At 36.7% G+C, this 25,235-nt stretch overlaps 1 protein-coding gene across 3 annotated transcripts in view; it reads left to right on the top strand.

Moving 5' to 3' along the window:
• SATB2 (SATB homeobox 2) overlaps positions 1-24,632 on the top strand; it is a 175,204-nt gene extending 150,572 nt beyond the window's left edge. For 2 of the 3 annotated variants that reach the window (XM_079135527.1, XM_079135525.1), the window contains one exon: positions 21,436-24,632. In XM_079135527.1, the coding sequence (XP_078991653.1) occupies positions 21,436-21,897 (462 nt within the window). In that variant the 3' untranslated portion in view covers positions 21,898-24,632. Of the gene's footprint in view, positions 1-20,971; positions 21,038-21,435 lie in introns of those variants that run through there. The other variant, XM_079135526.1, reaches the window with a different exon arrangement.
• Positions 24,633-25,235: the final 603 nt, after the last annotated feature.

Below are 25,235 nucleotides of genomic sequence, written 5' to 3'. Positions count from 1 at the left end.
TTTTTAAAATTAAAAAGCAAAAAGATCACTGCACTTCTGTGCAACCTCTGGGACTTCTGCTGCACTTGAAGCACATTAGAATCCATGTATTTGCAAAGCTGCTTTGTGGTGACTATGAGTCCCTTTGTTCTAGCATTAAATAAGCATCTATAACAGCAGCTCTGTGTTTACCTATAATGGACTCAAAGGAATAGAAATATTTTCTTGTCTTGAGTTGCTTGTGGGCTAGCAGGGAAATGAGTATAGACTTTTGAGGATTAAATTTATAGTGACAGGTAGAGCAGAGGTGCAGAATTTCTTTAGATCTGGGGACACTCTGGGCCGGGTCTTCTATGCTGAGAATCATGTGAGTTAACTTCATGTGAGTGACTTCATTCCTGGTGTCACCACCAGAATTCTACCTCTTTCCCTTCCACAAACGTAAAGAAACCAGAATGGACAAACATATATGAATAGTAGAAAGTGTAGCATCATTGTGAAAAGGTCTAGAGTCAACTCTGATTTTAAAAAATAAAGATATTTGTAAATTTTACAATCTTAACTATTGATAAAAAAAAATCACTTGAAGTACCATTCACAGCAAATTGTAAAACAAGCCATAGCTCCACAATTTAAAGCTACAAGGTTAGAACATGACAGTAAATATAACCAGTTTTTAATCTTGAAAAATTGTGATGTCTTACTTATATAATGGTAGGATCAAATACAAACGCTTCTTTTCAGACAAGTTTTTATGGTCTAAACGTTTTAAAGTACATTAAAAATAGATGATTGGGATTTGCTTAAGCCTAAGTATAGTATGACTTTTAAGTAAGGAGTTCCTGTATTAGTTAGCTTTCAGTCACTTTAATGAAATACCTGAGGAAATTGACTTATAAAGAAAAAAAGATTTGTTTTGGCTCATGGTTCTGGAGGTTTTAGTCCAAGATCAAGTGGTCCCATCACTTTGAATCTCTGGCTAGGGCAGCACATCATGGTAGGAGCACATAGTAGAGCAAAATGCTTACCTCTTGAGCCAGCAACCAGAAGAGAGAAAAGAACAGAGGGGTTCTACAGTCCCTTTAGAGGATGTGCCCTCAGTACCTCAGGAATTCTTATAAGACTCCATCTCCTAAAGGTTCCACCTCCTTCCAGTAGTAACACCTGGGGGACCAATTCTTTAACACATGGACCCTTGTGGGGCACTCATCGAAACCATAGCATTTTCCAAATATTTAAAAATTTTCCATATATTTGTTGCCCTCTAAAGTTTTTATGCACTGTTTCAGAAACCAGATCATTTTATAAAGAATAAGAATCATTCTCTATGTCAATGAACTTACGATCCAATGGGAGGAAAAACAATGATAGATTAAAGAAAAGGGCTCAGTTAAGTGACGTGGCTCTAGTAACAGGGCCGAGTGTTTGACTCTGGAGGAAGCATTTCTCTGTGTTTCCATCTACTGTTCTGTAAATGGTTATAGCATGAATTAGGTAATCTCAGAGACACTTTTTATCTGAAGCATTCGTTCTGTGGGTTGGTTTTTCCATTTCTGATTCCCATTTGAGTATTTTAATGAGAGTATAAAAAACAAAAATTAAAACAAAAACACATTGCTCCTGGGAGATTAAAATGCATTTGGAAAAAAAATTAGCAATAACATCACAGATTATGAACACCTTATATTATAGGACTCAGAGAGATCCAGTTGGTTTTCTTATGACTGATAGTTTTGACAGTTGCATGAGAAAGTCAGCCACTGAGTTTTAAACTATTGCAGCCAAACCTACCTACTGTGGCCTCTCAGCTGTTTCTGTTTAGTGTGGAAATCTAATGTAGCTGAAAACTACTGCTGATTTTTATTAAGTCGAAGTCTGGAACTTCCCCTTGTAATGATAGAAAAGCACATTTTCAATTAAAGGAAAACTGCCAAAGTTCTGAAATTCATTTATTTTATTATTACTCGGTTTGACCCTAGAAATGGGAGATCAAGCAAACTGGATAGGTTTGACAGCTCTAAGGTCACAAGTTCAATTTCTTCACAAGTTGTTTCTAGATCTAATTCACTGCAAATCATATAACCCTTCACCTTCTAATGTAGAATCTCTCGTGGAATTGTACATCCCGTGGGGGTCATCCTGCTCACTTTGGGACTGGGAAAATGACAGGTAAGTCAGGTCAGGCAAAGGGACTCCAGTGAGCAGGTCTGAGAAGCTACATATGGCTTGTTGGAGGAGGGACATATCCCTTTCTACAGTGAAGTCAGGGTGCACTGGAATGGACCTATACCAGCCCATGGGAACTGGTGGCTAAATTTTTAGGAATTTTGAAAACTGATTGTTATACCATTGGTAGTATGAAACTGACTGTGGTGGGATCATTCACAAAAATTGGCAAATAGTCCAACTGGGGCCTTTCACACCGGAGAACCAGTTGTTAAACATTTACCAGCACAGCACTGAATTGACTTCAGGTTTTTTTCTGTTTTAAGCTCTGTGGCCATCCATGTCTTCATTTTTTATAAACAAAATATGCTGAAAACCATTGTGTGAAAAAGTGACCAGACGTTTTTAGAACTGAATGGCTGATTGGTATTACAGCTCACTTGATTTTATATATCTATCTATATGTATATAGATATAAAGATATAGATAGATAGATAGATAGATAAAATCTATAGCAATTGTTTCTACTCTCCCCTTCACACTGTCCTTTAAATTTATTTCTTCATTTCAAGATTTGTCTCTGTATTCTGTATAAATGTACAAGGTTCATCTGAGTATCTGATTGTATCCATTTTGCAGAATTGTATAGTACAATGAGTTCATACCCTGATTTTAAGCATCAACCACTCAGAGCAGATTTGAGGACTGGGTAGAAAACCAAGGGACAAATTATTGTGACACAGTTACATTTTTAGATATGACCAACTTAAAATGAGATTAATTTTTTTAAAAGCACTTTAAACTTTGAGAGATAAAATCTATGATGCAGATACTTAAGATAAATATATGTGGGCATATAAATATCTCCCTATTTCTGTTTGAATTAAGTGAATAAGGTGCTAAGTGAGTACATGCTATGTAAGTGCAAAGTCCACATTCAAATGATCTTTTAAAATTTAGTTTTTCTCAACTCCCTTTTTTGGCAATTCATGTCAGCAGTGTACTCAAAAGTATGGCTGTGGACGAGTGGGAGGAACTGTGGTGGACCAGTATTTAATATCTCCAGGTAGGTGTGATTTGGAAGTATACTTTTGGGAGGAATTGTTTTTTGAGTACTTCATGTAAAATGTAACCTCCCAAAGAGAGAGGGGCTAAAACCAACAGTGCACATGGTAAGTTAACAATCACTTCCTTAGAAATCAAAAGAAAAGCTAAGTGCCTGATTCTTTGGCTTGTAAAACATAATCTGGACCAAATGTATCAGTATGTTCCAGCGGTTGACAATTCCTTCATATATCTTCACACTGGAACCACAGGTGTAGTAGGAGAGTTTTCTTGTCACTTTATATGCAAGAAATCAACCTATATATTCTGAGTTGCTAGAACAGAAAGACTGAAGATGGTGTGCTGTGTACTTCAGTGATCTCCATGTATTTGCATGTGTGAAGCAGAGTAGTACATTATGATACATGAACATGTAATGTCATCTGTGTTCTGTGTTGCCATTCCTCACATATAGAATGTCTGTGTAATCAGTTCCTATTTTATGTCATTATTCATCTGCATTTGCAGCATTTCAAAGACTAGTCTGAAACATCTTGGCACAGACAGGAAAAGCAGAGTTTACTTATAAGTTCCAGAACTACAAAGACACAGATCAAACATGTGATATTAATAAATATCATGGGTGGGGGGAGGATTAAAAATTAGATTATTTACTTAGAAAGTTGAAAGTCTCCATTTGTGACCATTATTTTGTTCTTAAAAGGAAATAGGTGCTGGGTTTTATGTTTTGTTTTGTTTTTTCTCCTATCCTCACATTTCCCTTCTCCCCCTTTCTCATGTTTTGAATTAAAAATCTAAAGACAGACTGGAAGGGTGTATATATAACTGCATGAAGGATGTGGTAAATCACTACCGTGGTTTATGATCTCCCAGACATGGCGGTGTCAGAGACTGAAGACCAAAGGCGAATCCTCAGTTTCCAGTAGAGTTCCTTGAGAGAACCTCATCCTTGTAGTCTATCATGGATAATAGCGTATCATGGATAATTACATTTTTACAAACAGTGGAGAAAATCATTTTGACATACACACAGTATTTTTCCAGCCAGACCAGCTTTTCAATCTTTTACAGCTTTCATGCATTAAGGTTTATGTTTTTTTTGTTTATTTTTTAAATACTATCATTAATAATAGGTTTGTTCTGTGGTCATCCTCCAGATAGAAGATATGGAGAAGGACCTCTCTTTTCCTGTTGCCCCAAGTCAAACATTTGATACCTTTTACTTTGTAGAACTTTTGTGCTACTCGTGTTTTTGATTAAGAAAGTTATGGCAACCAAATTTTCATGGAGATTTTTAAGAGCTTTGGTCATTTTTCAGCTTATTACTATATATAATAGAATGAATTATGTTTAGTGGCAAGTCACTGAAAATGAAGTGTGTATGCTGGGAGGGGGGAGTCAGGAGAAATACTGTCATTGATTTCTTTGTCACTACCATTCAATGAAACGAATCTGGACCGGCTGAACCTAGAAACGGTCGACTCTACTAACCACTCACCGGCATCAAAGTTGTAGGCAACAGAAAAAACCAGGAGACAGTACTCTCCTTTTTTAACCCTTTCTGATCAAATGCATTGTTTAATTTTGAAAATGAAACTGATTCCCCTGAGGCCTTTGAAACTTTAATAATACACAATAAATAAAATCATATCTAATAACTCAGTGGTTTCATGTGGCACCATCATCTTCTAGATGTACTGCAACTGCAGAAACATAAATACTTGCAGCCTTCGAAAGCCCACTTTCTATTTGCTAAATAAACTTGGCTGGCTTTAAATTCCTCTGTGTATGGTCATTAATACAATCCACTTTGACAGCATTTAATTAAAGTGCTTTTCTCTATTAAATTCATTAAAAGTTCTTCCCCCCACTCCACAGCATATGACTGTTGCCCAGATGCTGAGCGGCAGGGACCTATAAGCTCTCCTTTAAAGGATTTCTCATTTCTCTTTGTAAAGTGTTTATTATACTCCATTTAGAAACTGTTAAATATGACTTGGAAAGAAAGTCAGGTTCCAGGACATGTTCTCTATCCCTTCTTCAATCCCTGAAAAAGCAAATGTTAGTTTAACTCGTCTGAATAAGCATTTCTCATGTGCATATTTTTCTCCTATTCTGTCAACACTATCGGGCATTTAAACTAGGAGGTAATGAAGATGTGATTTCCATGTCAGGATTGGGGAATTTGCATTAGTTCTAAACAGGTACTTGGCTTGAATACATTTGCCTGCAGATTCAGGGAGAGTGAGTGCAACCGTTGAGTATTAATAGATTATTGACAGTTTAATGTCTTGGCACCTACTTAGCCCATGAAGTATAATAACCAGGAAGCTGTCTGATATGAAAGCAGTCAATAGCATTTTCAATCAAAACCTTTCAGTTAATTGCTGGTTGACCTTAGAGATTTCCTTTAGGCAATACCATTCTTAGTTTAGACCGACAGGACTGTATTGATTTGTAGAGTTTATTCAGAGATGATTATTTAATACCCATTGCTTCAGTACATGTGGTAAATTTTGCCTTTTCTGTGTCTGTCATATGAATTGCCTTTTTGGCGGTGCTTTTCGCAAATATTCCCTTTACCAGCTCCACTTTAAAAATACTTCATTAAATCTGTTCTCTTCTCAGAAATAGAAAGTTGGGATTCTTGAAGGCACACATGATCAAGTGTTTTAATATGATAATAGAGTTTTGATAGAATTCTATGCTCAGTCTGGAATTATAATTCCAACAGAGAACCTGATAAAGCTAGAAGCTATGCTTTCCAGAATGGTAATTATATAATACCTTAGAAGCACTATACCTTAAAACAAAAATGTTCTTTAATGCCAAAATGTTTTTTTGATCCAAGCGTAAGAGAGATGGCTTATATTTGGTTTCTAGAATTTCTGTGCTTTACTCCCATGATTTATTTAGTTTTAGTTGAATATTTTTAAAAACAGATTTTGATAAAATATAAATAAGCTACAAAGGAAGGCAAGATGAAGTAGAAATAGTTTATGGTGACTCAAAATCTAAACCATTTGCTTCGCTCACTTTGAAATGTGTGATGTTAGAGCAATAGAGGTTGAATCAGAGTGGAGCGATAATATATACTTTGAATTAATTTGGTTACTTTCTTTGTTGGTTCTTCACATAGGTTAACTTTATTCATTCTACTCCAAAGAAAATCATTTTGGCATTTAATATTTGTTTTGACAAAACATTCAGTTTTGTACATAGACAACATCCTTTCACATTTAACTCGGTCAGGAGCTAGTACCATCTTGGAATTTTACTGTGATTTGTATGATCCAGTTTTAAAAAATCTTCTAGTTTCAGTAAATTTCGTTTTGGTTTAATTCTTTGTCTTATATGGATTCTCCAATTTTTATTTGTTGTTTTGCCTCCAGCAACTTTGTCATAGGAAGTGTCTGCTGCAGACCTTTGGAGTTCTGTTGATAGTAGAAATAGTTCTGCAGGTTGGGGAGAGGGAAAAGGAAGCAAATGAATGGACATGTCAGTATTCATCCTTCAGAGCATATATATTTATCATTCGAGTGTAAGTAATTTTCAGTCAGGTCATTTTTTGAAATTAGAGAACTGCATGAATACCTGTATGGGATTATTAGCCTAAGCAAAGTGTATATGTGCCTGTAATAAATAACTATAGCTAACTGAAAATTCATTTTTCCCAGAAATAACTAATGAGTGCCTATGTGGACTTGTACTTTTTCCTCTTAGAGCTATTAGATGAGTTCTAAATTGTAAAAAGACGTTCAGTTTGTTTAGTATGGCTATTACCAGTACAGAATTATGAACATTTAAGATAAGTTTTGAGCTTCAATTGTTTATTCAAAGCACAGTGCCTTGACACTGTGGAGAGAGAAATGAGATGGATGACCAGGATACAACCTGTAAGGACAGAACACTGCAAAGGGTTATATAGACCCCAAACCTGGCCAGTTCGAGGACCCAGGAGACTGCCAAGAAATTGTGCTGTTCAGGATCACTTCCGAATTTGTCATCACAGGAACTTTCCAGGAAGGGAGAGATTATTATTACAGCAGAGCAAAGGCACAGAGGTGGAGTGTTGAACCACATGAGTGTTATTGGTGCACAGCCTCCAAGGCCAGGGCCAACGAACAAGACCGACCAGCAACACAAACTGCTGTCAGGTTACAGAGTTTTCTAGAAACCCTGTCCTGTCTTAAGGCCATTATAGGCTTTAGCAAGATGCACCTTTGACTGTGGCAGGGAGGACTGTTGGGAAAAGGCATGGTAATTCAGGTGAGAGATTATGAGGGTCTGAATTTCAGCAATACAGACAGGGGGAACATTTATCCAAGAATTTTCTAAAAAGAATAACCAGCAGCACATGGGATTGACTAGATATGGAGTTTAAGACAAGAAGCAGCAGTGGATAAGATCTCTAAGATCTTGACTGGGGCAACTTGGCAGGGGCGGGGGTTGGTCCGGAACACCAATTGAGAGCATTAATGATTAATTCCCTGCTAATGTCATTTTTAAGTATGTTTGTTTTGTACTGAGTTCAGCTCTTAAATTAAATCTACCCCTAAGCAAATTCACATTTGAAAGTATAATGACTTGACAGTTCCAGCTTCTGAGAACAACCTGCCCAGGGTGAGCAAATATACTCTGAAAAACCAAGGCGATGTGGCATGGAGACAAAATTGGACTTGCTCTGTGGATCTGAGGAGATAAGAATGCTAAGTAACTGGCCTCATGGGAATATCTTGGTCATCTGCAGCTTGGACACTGGAATCTTTCTTGTGGGAAAAGGAATTATCAATCTAGTCACTTTGCCCCAGGGAATCAGGAACTGAGGTTTCTCCTCCCAGTGACCATCCATGACACCCAGAGAGAAGAAAACTCATTTTCTTGAGGGATTCGTGTGCTTGGCTCTTTCAGGTTTCCCTATCTCCCCAGGTGTGTCTGACACAAAGTTTAGAATCAAAAGCCTCCACTTACCCTGTTTTAGGAAGATCATTAATATGGAAGATGTAAAACCAGCATCCTTGTAACTAATGACAAGTGGTTTAGAATTGAAAAGAATACTCTAGAATTGAAAGCCTGTTAGTCTTTGGTAAGTAGTACCTCCTATCATTTCATTTTTCCATTTCTTTTTCTCTTGAAAGAAGCAATACCAAGGAGGCCAGCCTCTGATAAAATTAAATGATGTGGAAAATTAATGACTATGTTTGATAAAGCCTCATTTGACACCTTTTAAGCATAAGCCACAAGGAATCTCTGCTGCCACTCCCTGGAGCCCAATGACTGCTGCCTTATGGGCTGAGGAAAAATCCTTCTTTGATCATTTGACTTTGTTTACCCAGTTCAGACTTCAGGGTATAATAAACTGTAATCTGTTGGTGGTGTGGTAATACCAGATATTTTGTCTTTTACCAGAGTAGCTGATTATAATACACTGTTTAAGATTTGTTTTCTATAAAAGGAATATGTGTACTTTTATGTGTTTGATTCACACAGTGCAGATTTCTCAAATCCTGTTATTAAGTGGTTACATCCAGAAAGCAAAAAACTATGCTGAGGTAGTATTTTATTGGTGAGCATCTAATATTTTCACTAACTGTAATTGTCAGATTGTTCTGAGTTCCCCAATGGTAAAAATTATACAGAAAATGTGGCCAATCGTGGGATTCTAAAGATACTGACATGAGGCCTCAGACACATGAGTTCCTTTTTTTTTTTTTTTTTTTTGCGACTTTTCCATCCAATTAAAGAATCTAATCCAAACACCCTTTATTTTTAAATAATTCAATCTCTATCCTTTAAGAAGCTAGAAAATCACACAATTGTGATGTCACTAGTGCCATCGCCATTTTTTGTTTAAAAAAAAAAAAAACAATTTCAGAGCTCACAAATCATGTATCTGGCATTGAGGGTCACATTTTTCTTCACCTGAGACTTATTCAGCCAACCGGATTAACTGTTCAAGAATTTTAATGGGTCATTCTTCACATGAACCTTTTGTGCATCGTTCTTCCTTGGTCTTTTGCCATTGATGAGCTATTATGAATCTCCAGGTTTTTTTTTTTTTTTTTTTAATTTTGAATTCCTAGGACCCAAGTAATCCTAAAGTTTTATGCCCTCATTTAGTTAACCTGGTTATCTTTAACTACTTAAGAGTCTCTCCTTTCACTCAGGCTGGTACCAAAGCCACTCTTCCCTCAATTATTCTAATACAAGTCCTATATTCATTTAAAAGTCAGACTCACCAGAGGTAACCATCAACCCTGTCATTTCGATGCGACTTTTCGCTCATTTTAACACAAATATAAAATCTTTAAAGACACTTAGGTATCACCTATGTTTCGAATATGGTCTTCAAACAATTGGCCTTTTCTGAGAATATTTAGGCTAAGTTTGTGTTCCAGGAAGATGTGGTGGAGTCTGGAGGAGTGTGGAGACAAGGAGCATGTGAGAGCTTATGGATGGCAGGCCAGGGAGATGGGAGAGGCAGGCCAGGAGTGGTTTCTCCCAGGTGTAGGGATGCTTGAGTATGAAATGGTTTTGGTTGTGTTTGCCCTAAGTGATTAGTAACCCTGATTTTCTTATGATGAAGAAGGGAAATGTAGAATCCTTATTAGGTTCAATATACACCCATGCTCCATGGGAAGGGGACTGTTGTCTATGCCATCTTGGTGTCTGATTGAGGTTTGGATACTCATCCTGACCCTGCTAATTTGACTATCAGCCCACCTTGTTATAGCCAAGAAGTAACTCCCTCAGCCCCCTCATTAGTATTAGAGGATTCTGACCCTCACAATAATCAGGTTAATGACTGTGATACTTTTTGGGGTTTTTTTCCCCAGAGTATACCAAAATGGTTGGTATAGTTGTTCTCAATTTATTACTGAAGAGGGAATGATATAAGCCAAAGACTGTTTCAAGATCCATGCTTCCACACTCATACATTGCTGGTGGGGCTGCAAATTAGTGCAGCCACTCTGGAAAGCAGTGTGGAGATTCCTTAGAAAACTCGGAATGGACCCTCCATTTGACTCATCTATCCCACTCCTTGGCCTATACCCAAAGGACTTAAAATCAGCATACTACAGAGATACAGCCACATCAATGTTCATAGCTGCTCAATTCACAATAGCCAGACTGTGGAACCAACCTAGATGCCCTTCAATTGATGAGTGGATAAAGAAACTGTGGTATATATATACAATGGAATATTACTCAGCCATAAAGAATGATAAAATTATGGCATTTGCAGGCAAATGGATGAAATTGGAGAATATCATGCTAAGTGAGATAAGCCAATCTCAAAAACCAAAGGACGAATGATGTCGCTAATAAGTGGAGGATGACACATAATGGGGGGGAGGGAAGGATTAGTGTTAGGGTTAGAGTTAGGGTTAGGGAGGGGGGCAAGTATGGAGGAAGGAAGTACTGTATGGAGGGTAAAGAGGGGTGGGAGGGGTGGGGGGAAGGGAAAAAATAACAGAATGAATCAAACAACATTACTCTATGTAAATTTATGATTACACAAATGGTATGCCTTTACGCCATGTACAAAGAGAGAAACAACATGTATCTCATTTGTTTACAATAAAAAAAAAAAAGATCCATGCTTCCTCCAACACCCAAGTTCATTTTAACAGATCATTGTGTCACAGTGTTGTTATGCTTTTATCTTTGACCAGAGTGTTTATTTTGAGAAGCAATTATTAAACTGCATTAAAAACACACACAGTCTTGCAATAGTATATTGGTTACAGTATTAAAGGAAACACAGACTAAGGCTGGATGAAATTGAACACATATTTCCATGTTAGACTTCCTACCATTTTGCTTGTTTGTATTGATTTCTTTTGACAGGGGTCTTCTTTTATTGAGCACCATCCCCCCCCCCCCCTTATCCTCTCTTTCTTTTTTAAAATCCCCTTCCTATAGTGATATGTGCTAAAAGCAATTGTAAGAGGAAACCAACTTATATTAAACCTGCCTGGAGTCAAAATGTAATCTAACACCTGTAGTCTGCAATTTGTCATCACTTCATGGATACCTTTTTTTTTTTTTTTTTTTTTTTTAATAACAGATTTCCTGAGTTTTGACCTTAGGATACTCTACAGTCCCAAAAAAGCAACAAGACTAAACCATAGTTTTTAATAAGTCTTATAATGTTAGGATGTGAAATTACAACCATAAGAACCAACTCAAGTAACATCATTTGAAGTTAGACATAGTGCTGAATCGTGTGCCTGGGAGAACATGTTTTGCCTGTGAAAATGAATGATAAAGTCAAGAGGCAATCATAATGCATGTGTAATTTCCCCTACTCCTATTCTCAAAGGGCTTTCTAGGTAATTTGGCTCAAGGCAGGATGTTTTTAACTGCAGGGCCCATTTTGAATTTTGCAGTAAAGTACTTGGCTATCTTTAGGAGGAGGCAGGGCTGTGTGTATCAAGTGTGATTCACATCATAATGAGTTTCCAACTGTTTTGGTCTCAAGACCACTTTACCCTGTTACTATTGATCATCCCAAGACTTTGTTTTATATGTATATATGTGTGTGTGTGTGTGTGTGTGTGTAGCACTATTACCGTGTTAGAAATTAATTCTTATAAATTAAAAAAAAAATTTACTACTTTAAAAATAATTGTAGATAATATATGCATACATTAAGTGATATATTTTTGTGAAAAATAACAATAATTCTAAAACAAATGGAAGCGTACCAGGGTCTTGTGTATTTTTGCAAATATTTTACTGTATTTTAATGAAAGGCAACTGAATCATCATAATTCCTTCTGCATTTAATTTAATATGTGGTTTTGGTTGAAGTCAATGAAGAAAATCAAGTCTGAGACAAACATGTAATTAGAAAAGGAAGAAATATTTTAATAGGCTTTCCAGATAATTACAAAATTCTTCTTTGATAACTATAGAAAAATTTTACAAGTGGCAGTACCTTGAAGGTTAGTTGCAAAGCAGAATTGAATCTTCAACCTATTGATGAACATTTCATTCTTTCCTACTCTGTTAGCGTATGTATTGGTCTGTCTTGCACTTTGAATAGATCTTTTACTGATTCATGACTTTGTAACATCATGCAGTGTCACTTGGAAAATGTTGGCTTGCTCATTTATGCAGATCTTACAAATGTTGACACATTTCATTGTGTGACATATTTAAAAAAGAAAATTAAAACATTTGTTAGGTCACCACCAGTATTATCAGAAGATCTTGATGTATTGGGAAGTTGTTAGGCTTATGGTGATAGTTATAAGTTTTCCAAATTTCTAATTTTTGCTTGAAAGGTCAAATTTTATCACTGGCAAGGAAATGCCATAAGATATTTTTCTTGAAGTGACAGGCTTACTTCAACTTTTAAGAGAAAGTCTGCTAAATACCCCAATCTGAATACCATAGTTTGTTAGTTGTTCTTTTAGGTGAAAATGATATTCCATGATAAAGTGGTCTGGTCAGCCTGCAACTCAAACAATAACAACCCAGACATTCTCTGCAGAGAATGGGTGCTTTCTCTCAGGACAGCCATATTGCTTGGGTATGGTACAAAAGTGCTTTTTGCAAATTTTTCATTTCCTCACACTGAGTATTAAGTAGATATATACCCCAGGGAAGATTTAATATACTTAATACAATTTCACTGCTGTATTAGGGATACTCTTACATGAAAGTAGCATCATTGTTGGACTGGGGTTGTGGCTTAGTGGTAGAGCACTTGCCTAGCATGCATGAGGCACTGGGTTCCATCCCATGCACCACATTATTAAAAAAAAAAAAAAAAAAAAACAAAAAAAAACTAAAGAAACAAAATAAAGGTATTGTGTCCATCTACAACTAAAAATATTTAATATAAAAAAGCAAATAACATCACTGTTGCCATGAGCTTGCAGGAATGAACACAACAGCTATCAGTATAGTTAGGTGCTACTGCCGTGATCACTACTGGCCAGTTTCCCACCATTGCTTTTGTAACATGGGTGCAAATTTCAGCACCATCAAAAAGGTGAATAATGTCTTAGTTTTGCTATAAAAATAGGAGGTATAGGGATTCTCCCAGCGGTCTGCAGACCACGTTTTGGGAACCACTGATAAAGAATATCTTCCTACAGGGATGTCATGCTGTATGTATAGAAGGTGTCACCTTGAATGGGATTATGACCTTGAGGTTCAATTCCATGTGACACTTGCTTCAGAGATAACTTCCATGTGCTAGGTGCCATCTTAAGAACAAAGATATATATAGTCTGTGCATGAGAGAAATAAGAAAAGTCATTACTAGACATGCCTATTTGTAGAGTTGTAGATCTTTGAGGTTAAATCACAGATTTTTTAAATTTGTTGCTGATTTTTTATTATAATTATATTAATAGAAAAATGCATGGGACATACTATTGCTGGTTCTTAAACCCTCCTCACATTTTTTAAATGACAACTACTACTTATTGAAACTTATGAAAAAAATTCTACTAAGTACTTAGCATACATTATCTCACCTAATCCTCTTAATGCTACAAGGAAGATTTTAAAGATTAAGAAATACTGTGACTTAGAGTAACTTACTGAGAAACACAAGTCTACTAGGCAGTTGTAGTTTTGGATTCAAAACCATTAACTTTGTAACCCTAGAACTTGGGCTTAAAACTTCTATACACTGTTACCTATGGGTTATGTAATGCCCTAAAATTTTATTTTAATATAGAAACGGTGATGAAGGAAAAAAAAAGCATATCCCCACCCTCAGATACACACTAGAGGTATTGTGATAATATACTAGTGTTAGTGTATTGCTAGTGATAACATTTTTACCTATTAGACATGTTTATACTAAAAATGAATAATAGCAAGTAAAATAATAAATAGTTGTATTGAACAGTTCAATACAAATAGCTAGTCTGAAAGTAAAGAAGAAAGAATATAAAATGAGTTCAGGGCTGCAGAACAAAGACATACAGAGCTCTCACTGAGTACCAGCATGTAACTTATAGCCCAATTGATGAGACAGATATATCATCATTACCTTAATATTCATATTAGTCATTAATCATTAATGTTAGATTTTTTCCCTGCTGAATTCAGAACCAAATTAACTGTCTCTAATACTGATTTTGGATAAAATAATATTTAGAGAGTAGAGCTAAGCTGTTGAAACTTGAATTATATGATATTTTATATCTAGTAAACTAAATAACAGCATGTATTCATCTACTTAGCAATTTCTAATTGAGTTATGCATAAGAACTTCAACCAATTGTTCTCATCACTGTCAAATGTATTTTTCTTGGAACTTTGAGTGGAAGGATGCTTTTGTTTTTGAACCAATTTTTTATATTTTGTTGTCATAGATGAGGTGAAATGAGACAAATCAAAGTAATTCTGATATTAATACAAAATAAATATAGATAAAAATCATCCTGTCTGTGTTCTCCTCCTGCTCTTGCTGTGTCTTACCCTTCAGGCCTGGACACTGCGGATGAAGTTTGCTCCTGCGGGTGAATCTTGTCATAGAGAAGCATGTGTGGTCACCTGGAAAACAGTTTAACCTGTTATAGCATTGGATCCATCACCTTATACAGTCACCTCCTTAATAATTTCCCATTTTCTCTATATAAAAAAAGACCACAAAATCTTGGCTTATTATAAGTAATCCCGTTCACCCCATAATGATACAGTGAATTATATACTTTCCTAAACTTAATCATTCAAGATCTTACTTCCTTCCCTGCAGGCAAGAACCATTATATTTTACACATGGCTCCCAGCTGGTTTTCATTGAGGCCTTCAAAATCTATTTGAATGCTGAGAGCTTTAAGAAGAGCTGCTTTATCTCTCTTAGTCAGCTTTTGTCATGGTACCACGAGGTCCTTTTGTTTTCAAAATTTCCAGTTTTGAAGGCAGAGAAAAACATGTGTCTATATCATAATTGTGCTTTGTGACTGGTCAGGGAGCTCTCTGGGTTTTATTTTGAAGTTGACGTCCTCTGAATATATTTACAGCTTCTCTTTCTGCATTGCTATTTTTGTGTCCGTTTATGTACATATGTGTCATATTTCGGCCCAAAGAGATTGCAGTAAATAAATAGAAAGGAACTGATTAGACTTTGAGCTTTCTACTTGTTTGTCCCATAACTTATGTGTCAACCCTTTGTTGTTGGTTCAGGACTCCTTATTGAAAAGCCTTGTAAATTCATAGGGTTGATGATCGTCGATATTCCATAAATACTTGCTAAATAGATACATTTCTTGTTTTGCTCTGTTAACTCAAGTCTGATTGTTTTCAACATAACTCTTCTTCGATATGATTAGCAGCCTGGATGAAGAAGGCATCCATCAGTTAAATGTAAATTAACCATTCCTTTGAGAATAGTAGAATCAGTGCACACTTCTGGTTGTGATAATGTTGCTATTTGTGATACGTTGGTGAAAATCTGGTAATTTTTACAAGCTGGGTTTTTCTTACTTAATATGTAGATGTTGCATATTTCCCTTTCTTTCTAATAATAGTAGCAGGTTCCAACTCCCATTCTTTTTGGCTAGGTCAGGTTATATGGTCACAGTTCACTGTGAGTCTTTGCATCACCCTGATGGTAACTTGCCAATGCCCCATGTCCTCCGGCCCTCACTACCTCTCAGTTGTCATTTCTTTCTAGCACAGGTTTTCCAACAGTGCTTGTGATAATGCAGATACTTTCTCTCTGTGCTGTCTTGCAGGGTAGTGCACAAGTGGTACTGCAGAGCTCCAGAAATGTGGCTGATGTAACTGAGGGACTGAGATTTTCTTAACAAACTGACTTTTTACTGCTTTTCGAATATATCACACATATTCTTGTCTCCCAGCCTTGAATCTAGAGAGTTCTTCTCAGCTTGGCCCTCACTTCCTCCAGGCCTCTGCTCCAATGCTGCCTCCTTGGGAAACCTTCCTGGAATCACCTGATCAAAGCACCTTTCCCTCCCCACGGTGATCCTCCTATGCATTGCTATATTATTTTGCTCATATTATTTATACTACCTGATATTTTATTTATGGTCTGTCTTCTCTGCTGTAGAGACTTTGTTCAGTTTTGCTCACAGAAGGCAGGAGAACATAATGTTTAAAGGCATGGCTTTAAAATCAGCTCCTTTAAAAACCCAGTTCTGCTACTTATAAGCTATATGCCTTGAACAAATTTGGAACTCCAGTTTTCCCATCAAAATTGGGGATAAAAATACCTACCTCCAGGATTACTGTGAAATAGAATAACATAAAGCTAAATAGCATTTAGGCCAGTGTTAGACTCATAGTAAGATTTCACTACTACTGTTGTTTTGGAAGCTTCTGAGATAGTTCACTACTGTGAACCCTAATTGTCATATTGAAAATCAACAACAGAAGCTATGTAAAAGAAAGAGGTTTTTAAATAAAACTTCCAGGACTCTCTTTACAGACATTATAAAAAATGAATTTGTAGACTAGATTAATTTAAGTTCAACCATGACAGAGAAAAATTCATACCGAAATAAATCTAGGATAAATTGATGGGTTTTGGTATATAAAAAGGTCAAGGGTAAAAAGGAATGGATAGCTATCTTTACAAAATGATTTCTTTCATTGTTTGGGGAAATCACAGGAAAAGAGGTATTGGACCTTAGAAGTAGGTAAGGGTCAACTACTGGGTCTATTGAACATTTTAAAATTGAGATATAGTGTAATTTACACACAGTAAAATGCATCGATCTTAAGTTCAATAATCTTTTAGACATATGCGCATCTTTTCAATCAACACCCAAGTCAATATAAAGAATGTTTTCTGAATTCTTTTTTTTTTTTTTTTTTTTTTTTTTTTTTTTTTTGTGACTGAGCTATCTCCCCAGCCCTGTTTTCTGCATTCTTGAAGTCCATCTCCCACCCCTTCACTCAGTAGACCTCAAAGGTAAACATTACACTGACATTGTCATTGCAGGTTTTTCCTATTTTTTTCCTGCCCTTACATATTTTCTAGTTTTTCCCCTCATTCTTGACTTTCACATAAGTGGAATAATACAGTCCTCAGTCTATCATCTGACTTTTTTCACTCAAAGAACAAGGTCGTGATAGTTATTCACATTGGTTCATTCAGCAGTTTTTCCTAATGCTCTGTTTGTGACTTTGCCACAATTTACCTGTTCTGTTGGCAGACATTTGTGTTGCTTCCAGTTAGGGGATTTTTGTGATTAAAACTGCTATAAACATATCTTTTGGAGGACTCATTTCTGTTTTTATGAAGTATATGTGCTTTTGGCTTTAGTGGGTGCTACCAATAAGTCATTTCTCCCTCCAATGGTCCTATTTTAGAAAAGGGGAACAGGATGAAACTGGAAAGTCTATTGATTTGGACAGTTTTACATAAGGAGATGGGAAGGTGCTCAGCTAAATTTCATTTAAGGAAAATCCCAGAATTACTATAAACCAAGCGTGTGCATAAGTAGTTGTGGAAGAGAATGTCTCCTCAGTCAGCAGGGCATTCTCTGTCTTGGTTGAAGCAATTGAGAACTCGATGACTTAAGCAATTAAGTATCCAGAACTATATGTCTGAACTGTCAAGTGAGCTTAGGAATAGGAAGGTTTATATGTCCATTCACCCAGAATTAATGACTCGACTCTCAGAGCACTTGCTAGGAACACAGACCAGACTTGATTCATTCGAATTAACTAAGAGGGAAGTGGGAACATGCTCTGGGAAATTATTCAGAAAAACTAGAATTCATGGGAGTTCAAAACCCTGTCTTGTGAAGAAGGGGCTGAAAGAGATGATATTATTTAGTCAAGATGTGTGAAAAAGAAGAAAAGGTGGCCTAATTCTGCCCTTTAGCTGGGAGTTTAGGAGAACGATGGAAGCGATTTCCTCCTCAGGGAAGATGTCTTCTAGGCATTAAGCTCGACTTCCTTTTGCACAAAGTACTTACTCCACTCAAAGAAAGCAGTCCATGATGTTAGGAAGATTCTTGGCAATTGACTGGAGAGGACATTACACAGTGCTTTTGCTAGAAATTATTGTCTGAAGACAGTCATTCTCTGCCTGGAGTAATTAGAACATTTTGGAGGAATGAAGATAGTTGGGACAGATAACTTTGGGAATCATTTCATCTCAGATATTATGTATATTGTGGTTAAAAGGGAGCTATAGCCAAAGAAAAGTGACAGCATAAGAGAAAAGGCTCAGGCCTTTTGGTGACTCACAAGGCAGTTTCACTTCAGAGATGCCCATTTTGTCATTTTGTATTTTGACTGCTCTTCTCTCATCTGTTAGAAGATGCTAAATTTTTCACATAGCCAGCCTTTTGTAGATATTGTCATGCCATCCAAATCGCTCTTCTATACTGCCTGACCAGAAACTATATATTTTCGCATTTTAGAGAATCTTTCTTGAAGTTATTTCTCTTGAAAAACATCTTCCTAGTCCTCCCATGTCCTATGGAAACCCACGTTTTCAGGCTGACAGCTCCCTATGCTTATGACTTCCAATGCAGAGGATTCTCCAGAGATGATGTATGTTTCCAGTTATTCCAAATAACACCTTCATGAAGAACTGTAGGATTAAATTTTGATTAATCCATGTAAAGTTTTTAGAACTGCTTGGCCCAGAATAGGCATTCAGCAAGTGGTAGCTATTATACTTGTTCTTTCTTCATTTCGTATTTGGCTTTTCTGTGCATATGTATTGCTGTGCTCAGTCCTAAGAAGTCAGGAGGAGGAAGAGTGCAATTGATTGGGCCTAAGGAGAAGAACAAATGCTATCATGCAGAAAGATTATAGTAACTTCAAAGTATAGTTTTGGAAAATCTCTTTAAATCTAACCAATGCACAATGGAAAACCCCTGAAGAACCAATCTAATTATTCAATTAAATGGAACCGTTATGCTGACTTTTACTACAGAAGGCAAGCATAATTTAGAAAATGGGGCATTTTAATTCTCTTTTGTTTTCCAATTAACACAATTGCTCTAATAGGGAGTACTCGTGCTGGAGTGTATGTTTTTTGAGCACGTATTCTGTACCTAATGTCAGTTTCTCTTTCTTTCTCACCAAACATGACAATCCTCACCTGTGGACACAGAGGTTCTTTAGTACATCGCTCATGTTGCCCACATCACGGCCTCGGAGCAAATGCCTTCCTGCCGTCAAAGCCACAAGAGCAGGGCAAGCCCACCCGCGGCTCCACTTTCCCTGGCGGGGATAATTAGGATGTTGAAGTAACGGGTCTCACTTTTTTGCTGATGCCAGCTTACCACAACAGACCACATGAGTTTACTCTTAGTTGAAAGTGGTAAAGAAAATGCTAAGAACACTGATTTTAATTGGTCAACATTATTTGGACGTTAGTGCCACCGTTTTATAGCCCTGTGTTTTAGACTACTTTCTGCCACCAGCAGTGAGCTTTCCTTAGGACAGACATTCTCATTCTGCTTTTGATTATTATTTGAAGATGATTATTTGAACCAATTGAAACCTTTTCTGTTGATTGTTACTCTATTTCATCTGTCCTAATATTTACTAAATCCTCGGTAAAAGGCTAATATTTTCACATTGAGGTGAAAGTGCTTTTTCTCAGTGCTCTGAGACTGGAATGAATGTCAGAAGTTCCCCCAGCCCGCTTAACTGCTTGTTTTGATGTTGATGCTTCTTAGCAAAAAGAAAAAAGTTGGGTCACATGGGTAGTGCCTGGTGGTGGCAGGGATGTTGGTGGATGCTATAATTGAGTCTTAATGTAACTGGACATATTTTCTTCACCGATTGGACTGATTTCAACCTGAATTCTAAACATGTTTAATTCCTGACTCTAGTATGAAATAAGATTGCATAAAAATATGAGAGGCTGATAAAAGAAGAAATGTGTTTTTAAAGGGTAGAGTCACTGGTCTACAAAGGTCTTGGGGGAAATGCAGGAGGTTAGGCGCTGATCTGAGCAAAGAAAGTGTGCCACTTGCCTTTGGAGGTGACCTCACACATTTCAATAGAACAGTCATGGCACCTTCTAATTCTGTGATGTGCTGGAGTTGTAAGGTGTGTGCAGTGCTGAGGTTCCTCACCTGATATCAGGTTCCCTCTCCCCTCTCCACAAAGTTCCTGTCACAGGGACCTATGGTTAGAGGTCTGATGGTGTCCCATATCCCTCTCTTTCTTTGGTCAGACTGAAGAAGTAGATAACTTAACATTAGAATAGGAAATTATTTCACACAGAGAAATAATGGTGAAGCAGTAATGAAGATCAAGGGTAAGCTTACCTAGGTAGGATCTTTTAAAATGAATGGGGTTATAGGTAGAAATAAAAGAGAAATTATTTAAATTATGAGAATTAGAAAAATTACTAATTTATACTAATTTCTTTATACATAAAGTATATGTATATTATTTAAGGATCAAAGTCAAATCTAAAATAAGTTATTTTCTATTTCTTTCTGATTGTACAAAGGATTCATCTCACTAGTTCAAGTCCCAACTATTTCTCTCTAACACTTGAAGACTAACTATGAGGCTGTTGGTGCTAATGATTATCATCACTGGTAAACCATGATGATAGGCCAAATTTAGCCATATTGGAACACATCCATGCTTGCTTAGCTTGAAAAGAGTTGATGAACTGTAAAAGATATTATGTAATCCTGCAAAGTCAACAATATTTACTATCTGTCCCTTTAGTAAAACATTTGCTAATTCCTAATTTAAGAAACTGATTCTTATGACTATTGTGCCATTCAATACTTACGGTATCCCTAGGAGTCAGTTTCTTATCCCTCTTTTACAGATGATGAAATTGAGGCCCACCGATGTGACTTACCCGAGGACACCCAGCTAAGTAGAAGAGTCTGGACTTGAGCCCATGGGGTCTTATTGTAAAGAGTCCAGAGTTTTCCTCAGTGTCCAGTTCCTTTGTCATTAGCTTTCAGAGAGATGGCATTTTCTTGGTGTGGTTAAAGGTAGGGAAGACTCTTAGCCAAGTTGCTTGAATTCAGATGACCTTGCGCAGCAAATGACTTAGCTTCCTTGTGCCTAAGTATTTAAATACTGGCAGACATGACTATAATTGAGCCCTTGTTTTATAGATGAGATCCTACAGATCTCCATAAGTCGTTTAGGGGTTCCAAAACTTGACTTTACAAATGACTGCAGCTAAGTAGATTTCTAGATAGCACATTTTGCAGAGGACTGGTTGCTTTAGAAAGGTAAATCCTGAGTCAAATGTTCGTTTTCCCCCCTTTTAATTATCAGGTCCTTCACAGACAGCAGTCGCAGCCTACCAAGGAGAGTTCCCCTCCCAGAGAAGAAGCGCCTCCCCCACCTCCTCCGACCGAAGACAGCTGTGCCAAAAAGCCCCGATCACGCACAAAGATCTCTTTAGAAGCCCTGGGGATCCTCCAAAGCTTTATTCATGATGTAGGCCTGTACCCTGACCAGGAAGCCATCCACACCCTCTCGGCTCAGCTGGATCTCCCCAAACACACCATCATCAAGTTCTTCCAGAACCAGAGGTACCACGTGAAACACCACGGGAAGCTGAAGGAGCACCTGGGCTCTGCGGTGGACGTGGCTGAGTATAAGGACGAGGAGCTGCTGACGGAGTCGGAGGAGAACGACAGCGAGGAGGGCTCAGAGGAGATGTACAAAGTGGAGGCCGAGGAGGAAGGCGCCGAGAAAAGCAAGGCCGCTCCTGCTGAGATCGACCAGAGATAATGTGAACTCCTACCAGGCAAAGCAATACACCGGTCCAAGGATTTTCTGTTTTAGTTTCTTTAAAAAAAAAAAAAAAAAAAAGATTTTTTTTTTTTGCTTTATTTTTGTCTTTTTGTCTTTTATGTGTTTTATTTTTCTTACTCTTTATGACATTTCTTTGTTGCACAGGATACACCTATAGACTGAATAAGTTCAGTATTTCTGAATCAGACATCGCCTTGGCAAAGACACTAAAGTGTTACACTTTTACAATTGACTGGACCATAGTAATTATAATCACAGGAGACTCTGCCTTCGTTATCCTTGTACTTATGGAAGAGACATCAGGCAAGTTCTAGGATGAAAAGACCTACGAAATAAATGAAGGAAGCTACAAGTGTGTGTGTATATGTATATGTATATATCTCTATATTTACATATATATATTAAAATTGCATGGGACAGAGAACTTTACAATCCGAAAGAATAGACTGTGAAATGAGTTCTTAAAGAAAAGACTTGTTTATGTATTAAAAAACCACTTCACAGTGAGTCGCTTTGGCTTTTTGATAAACTGCGGCCTGCTCTCAGGGTGGGGTGACTATTTTTGAATTCCTATTTATTTTTTGTGTTTGTCCCTGAAATTTTTTTTTTTTTTTTTTTTTTTTTTTTTTTTTTATTCTATGGCTTCCTATCTGGCAGCTTAATGGGTAATTTTTGAGGTATGTATTTAACAAAATCAACACTGCCAAAAAAAAAAAAAAAAAGGTAAAGAAAGAAGAAAGTAAAGTGAAAAAAATCAGGGCACATTAAAACAATATAAGTCAAATTACTCTGAAAGACACAATGAACACTTACGATAACTCAATAAAATGACTTGCTACGTTCCGTTATTCAGTTTGTCATTACTGTAGTAAACAGATGCATTTCTGCAGAATTCCAGATAAGTAAAGCTGAAAATTAAGTGCAGAGGAAACTTGTCCATTTAGTGCAGTCTTGATAGACGACATTTTGACGTTGGACATACAGAATTCATACTATGAGCCACATTTTGTTGTGAAATTTATTTACCTGCTTGTGGCTTCAGATCTTAAAATTATTAAGCCTGCTCATTTAAAAGTTGTTCGTTGTTGCTGGTTTTTTTTTTTTTTTTTTTTTTTTTTTTTAAATAGAGAAATAGTTCAATGTAATGTTAAGTTAGAAAAGAAGTTGCTGCCCGGTTGAAGGGGCTCCCTCTCAAATCAATCTTTGTCCTCCCTTTCCCCAAATCATTTCTTATTTCTATTTCACTTTGAACTTCCTCTTTGTACACACTCTATTCACCCAAGTCAAACATTTTCAGTCCCTGATCTTTGAAGCCTCTGTCCCTTTCCCTGGTATTGCAGCCCTAACAAGAACCTGTTTTTGAATCATTGTGCAGCTCCAGGCCATTAGAGTAAGTGAAACAATTTCAGTAGAATCACCTACTCATCATGAAAGGAAACACTGTCCCAGTTACCCACATAGCAATTACCTGACGTAAAGCAGAACTAATGCCGACTGGCTGTTTAGTGGAACGAGCATTAAAGCTGCAATCTGCTATAGTTCTCCAGATATCTTTCAGCTTCCATTGGAAGCACCAGTAGCATTACTTCCCACTCATACAGTAATTGCAAGAAGAGATATCCCTTCAGGATTGGCCTAGTGAAACTGCTCCATGCTTTCAAATGGCCACTCAACCGTCCCACATGGTTTAATTTTTTTTTTTTTTTTTTTTGAGTTGTGCTCTCATGCAACCTTGTCAAAGACCTCATGCAATATCACTTTGAAAGTTATTTTCTGTTTACTACACAAACATTGTAATATAACTGTTAATACTATTTATATATTTGAAAGGTATAAAAGGTAGGAGTTAAAAAAACCTCTATGTGTAGATATTAACTCAGAACTTACAATATACAGGGAGAAGACATGTTGCAATACAAGCTAATTCTAGCTGCTCAGTAACCTCTGGAGTTTTTAAAGGGACATTTTCCTGTACTTTTTCAAATAATGATGTTTAAAAAAATTATCTTGACATGAGTGTCACGTATCTTTGCAAAAGGATGGCTGTTTGCAGTTAAGCCTTGGGCCCATCCTTTCTTTTTCTGTAGTATGCTGCAGCTTTAATCAGAAAGTCCATGGTTGCTGCTTCCTGATCTCCGAGTTACTCTTTCCAAATTGTCTTCTTACACTGTTGCTGAAGGTCACTCTGTACACATCATCGAAACCAATTTTGCCAAGCTCTTATGAGGTGGTTCATCTATTGATGGCATCCGCATTTGGTATCTTTTACACTTCAACCAAAAATTTATTAGGTATTTTTCAATGCTAAGTCTTGCCTTTTATTTTTTAATTTCACTGCCAAGTTTGCAGTGGTTCTAAGTGAATCTGTGGGCATTTTAGCCTGTGGTCTTGCCAGATCTTTGCGAATTACAATGCATATATGTCTATTTATTCAATATCTGTCATATAATATCTATTTGGAAGAAGAAACTTTCTCTTGTAGTGCCTCTTGACAAAGCACAATTTCCCGCCTTTTTTTTTTTGTGAAATGAAAAAAAACAAATTGTGTTTTATTGCAGTATCAACAATGTGAATAAGGATTAACATATTGTAAATGTTCTTTTTTCCATGTAAATCAACTATCTTTGTTATCACTAAGTGATAATTAATTTTTAACTTATGTGCATTGTTAGGCTGTTAGAATTTTTTGGTTGTTAAAATAAAACGCATTCAATAAATCTGACTTTGTTTGTCAAGTATTTTACTGGGCGTTGCCTTCTTTGCCATTTAGCTTTTCATGTAGCACAAGACCTGGTGAGCCTAAGGAAAATCTGTACCCTTATTTTAGAAATGAGACAGCAACACCCGCAATTACAGATGTTCAAGTTCTGTGCAAGGCATGGATTCAATTGCACGTGACCGTGTGTGTGTCTCTGTGTATATAAACACATACAGGCTCACATCCTGGAGCTGGCAACTGAGAGTCATTTACCCAATCATTTTGTCATATACAAACAAAACTCAAATGTATAAAGATATATTTATGGGCTTGCTTCTTTATTTTTCTAGTGAATATTTTCTGTTTATAATTAAAAAACCACAAATGACTGCGTGTCAGGAAACTTTTGGAGCACATATGTCCATGGTTAATGGACATAATAAAAGTCTTTTATATTTAGAGCTGGGGTACCATAATGTGTGCTTAGAAGAATGCCGGAAGGATTGATGTATCTGAGAAATGTGCGAAAATGATTTTTTAGAAAGTGCTTACAATGGAAAAAATTACTCCAAAGACTAAAGTTAATAAGGAAAGAGCAAGTGCTAGCTTCAGAACT

The sequence above is a fragment of the Sciurus vulgaris genome (genome assembly GCF_902686455.1).
Source record: "Sciurus vulgaris genome assembly, chromosome: 3".
Lineage (NCBI taxonomy): Eukaryota > Metazoa > Chordata > Mammalia > Rodentia > Sciuridae > Sciurus > Sciurus vulgaris.
This window is presented reverse-complemented; position numbering and strand designations above follow the sequence as displayed.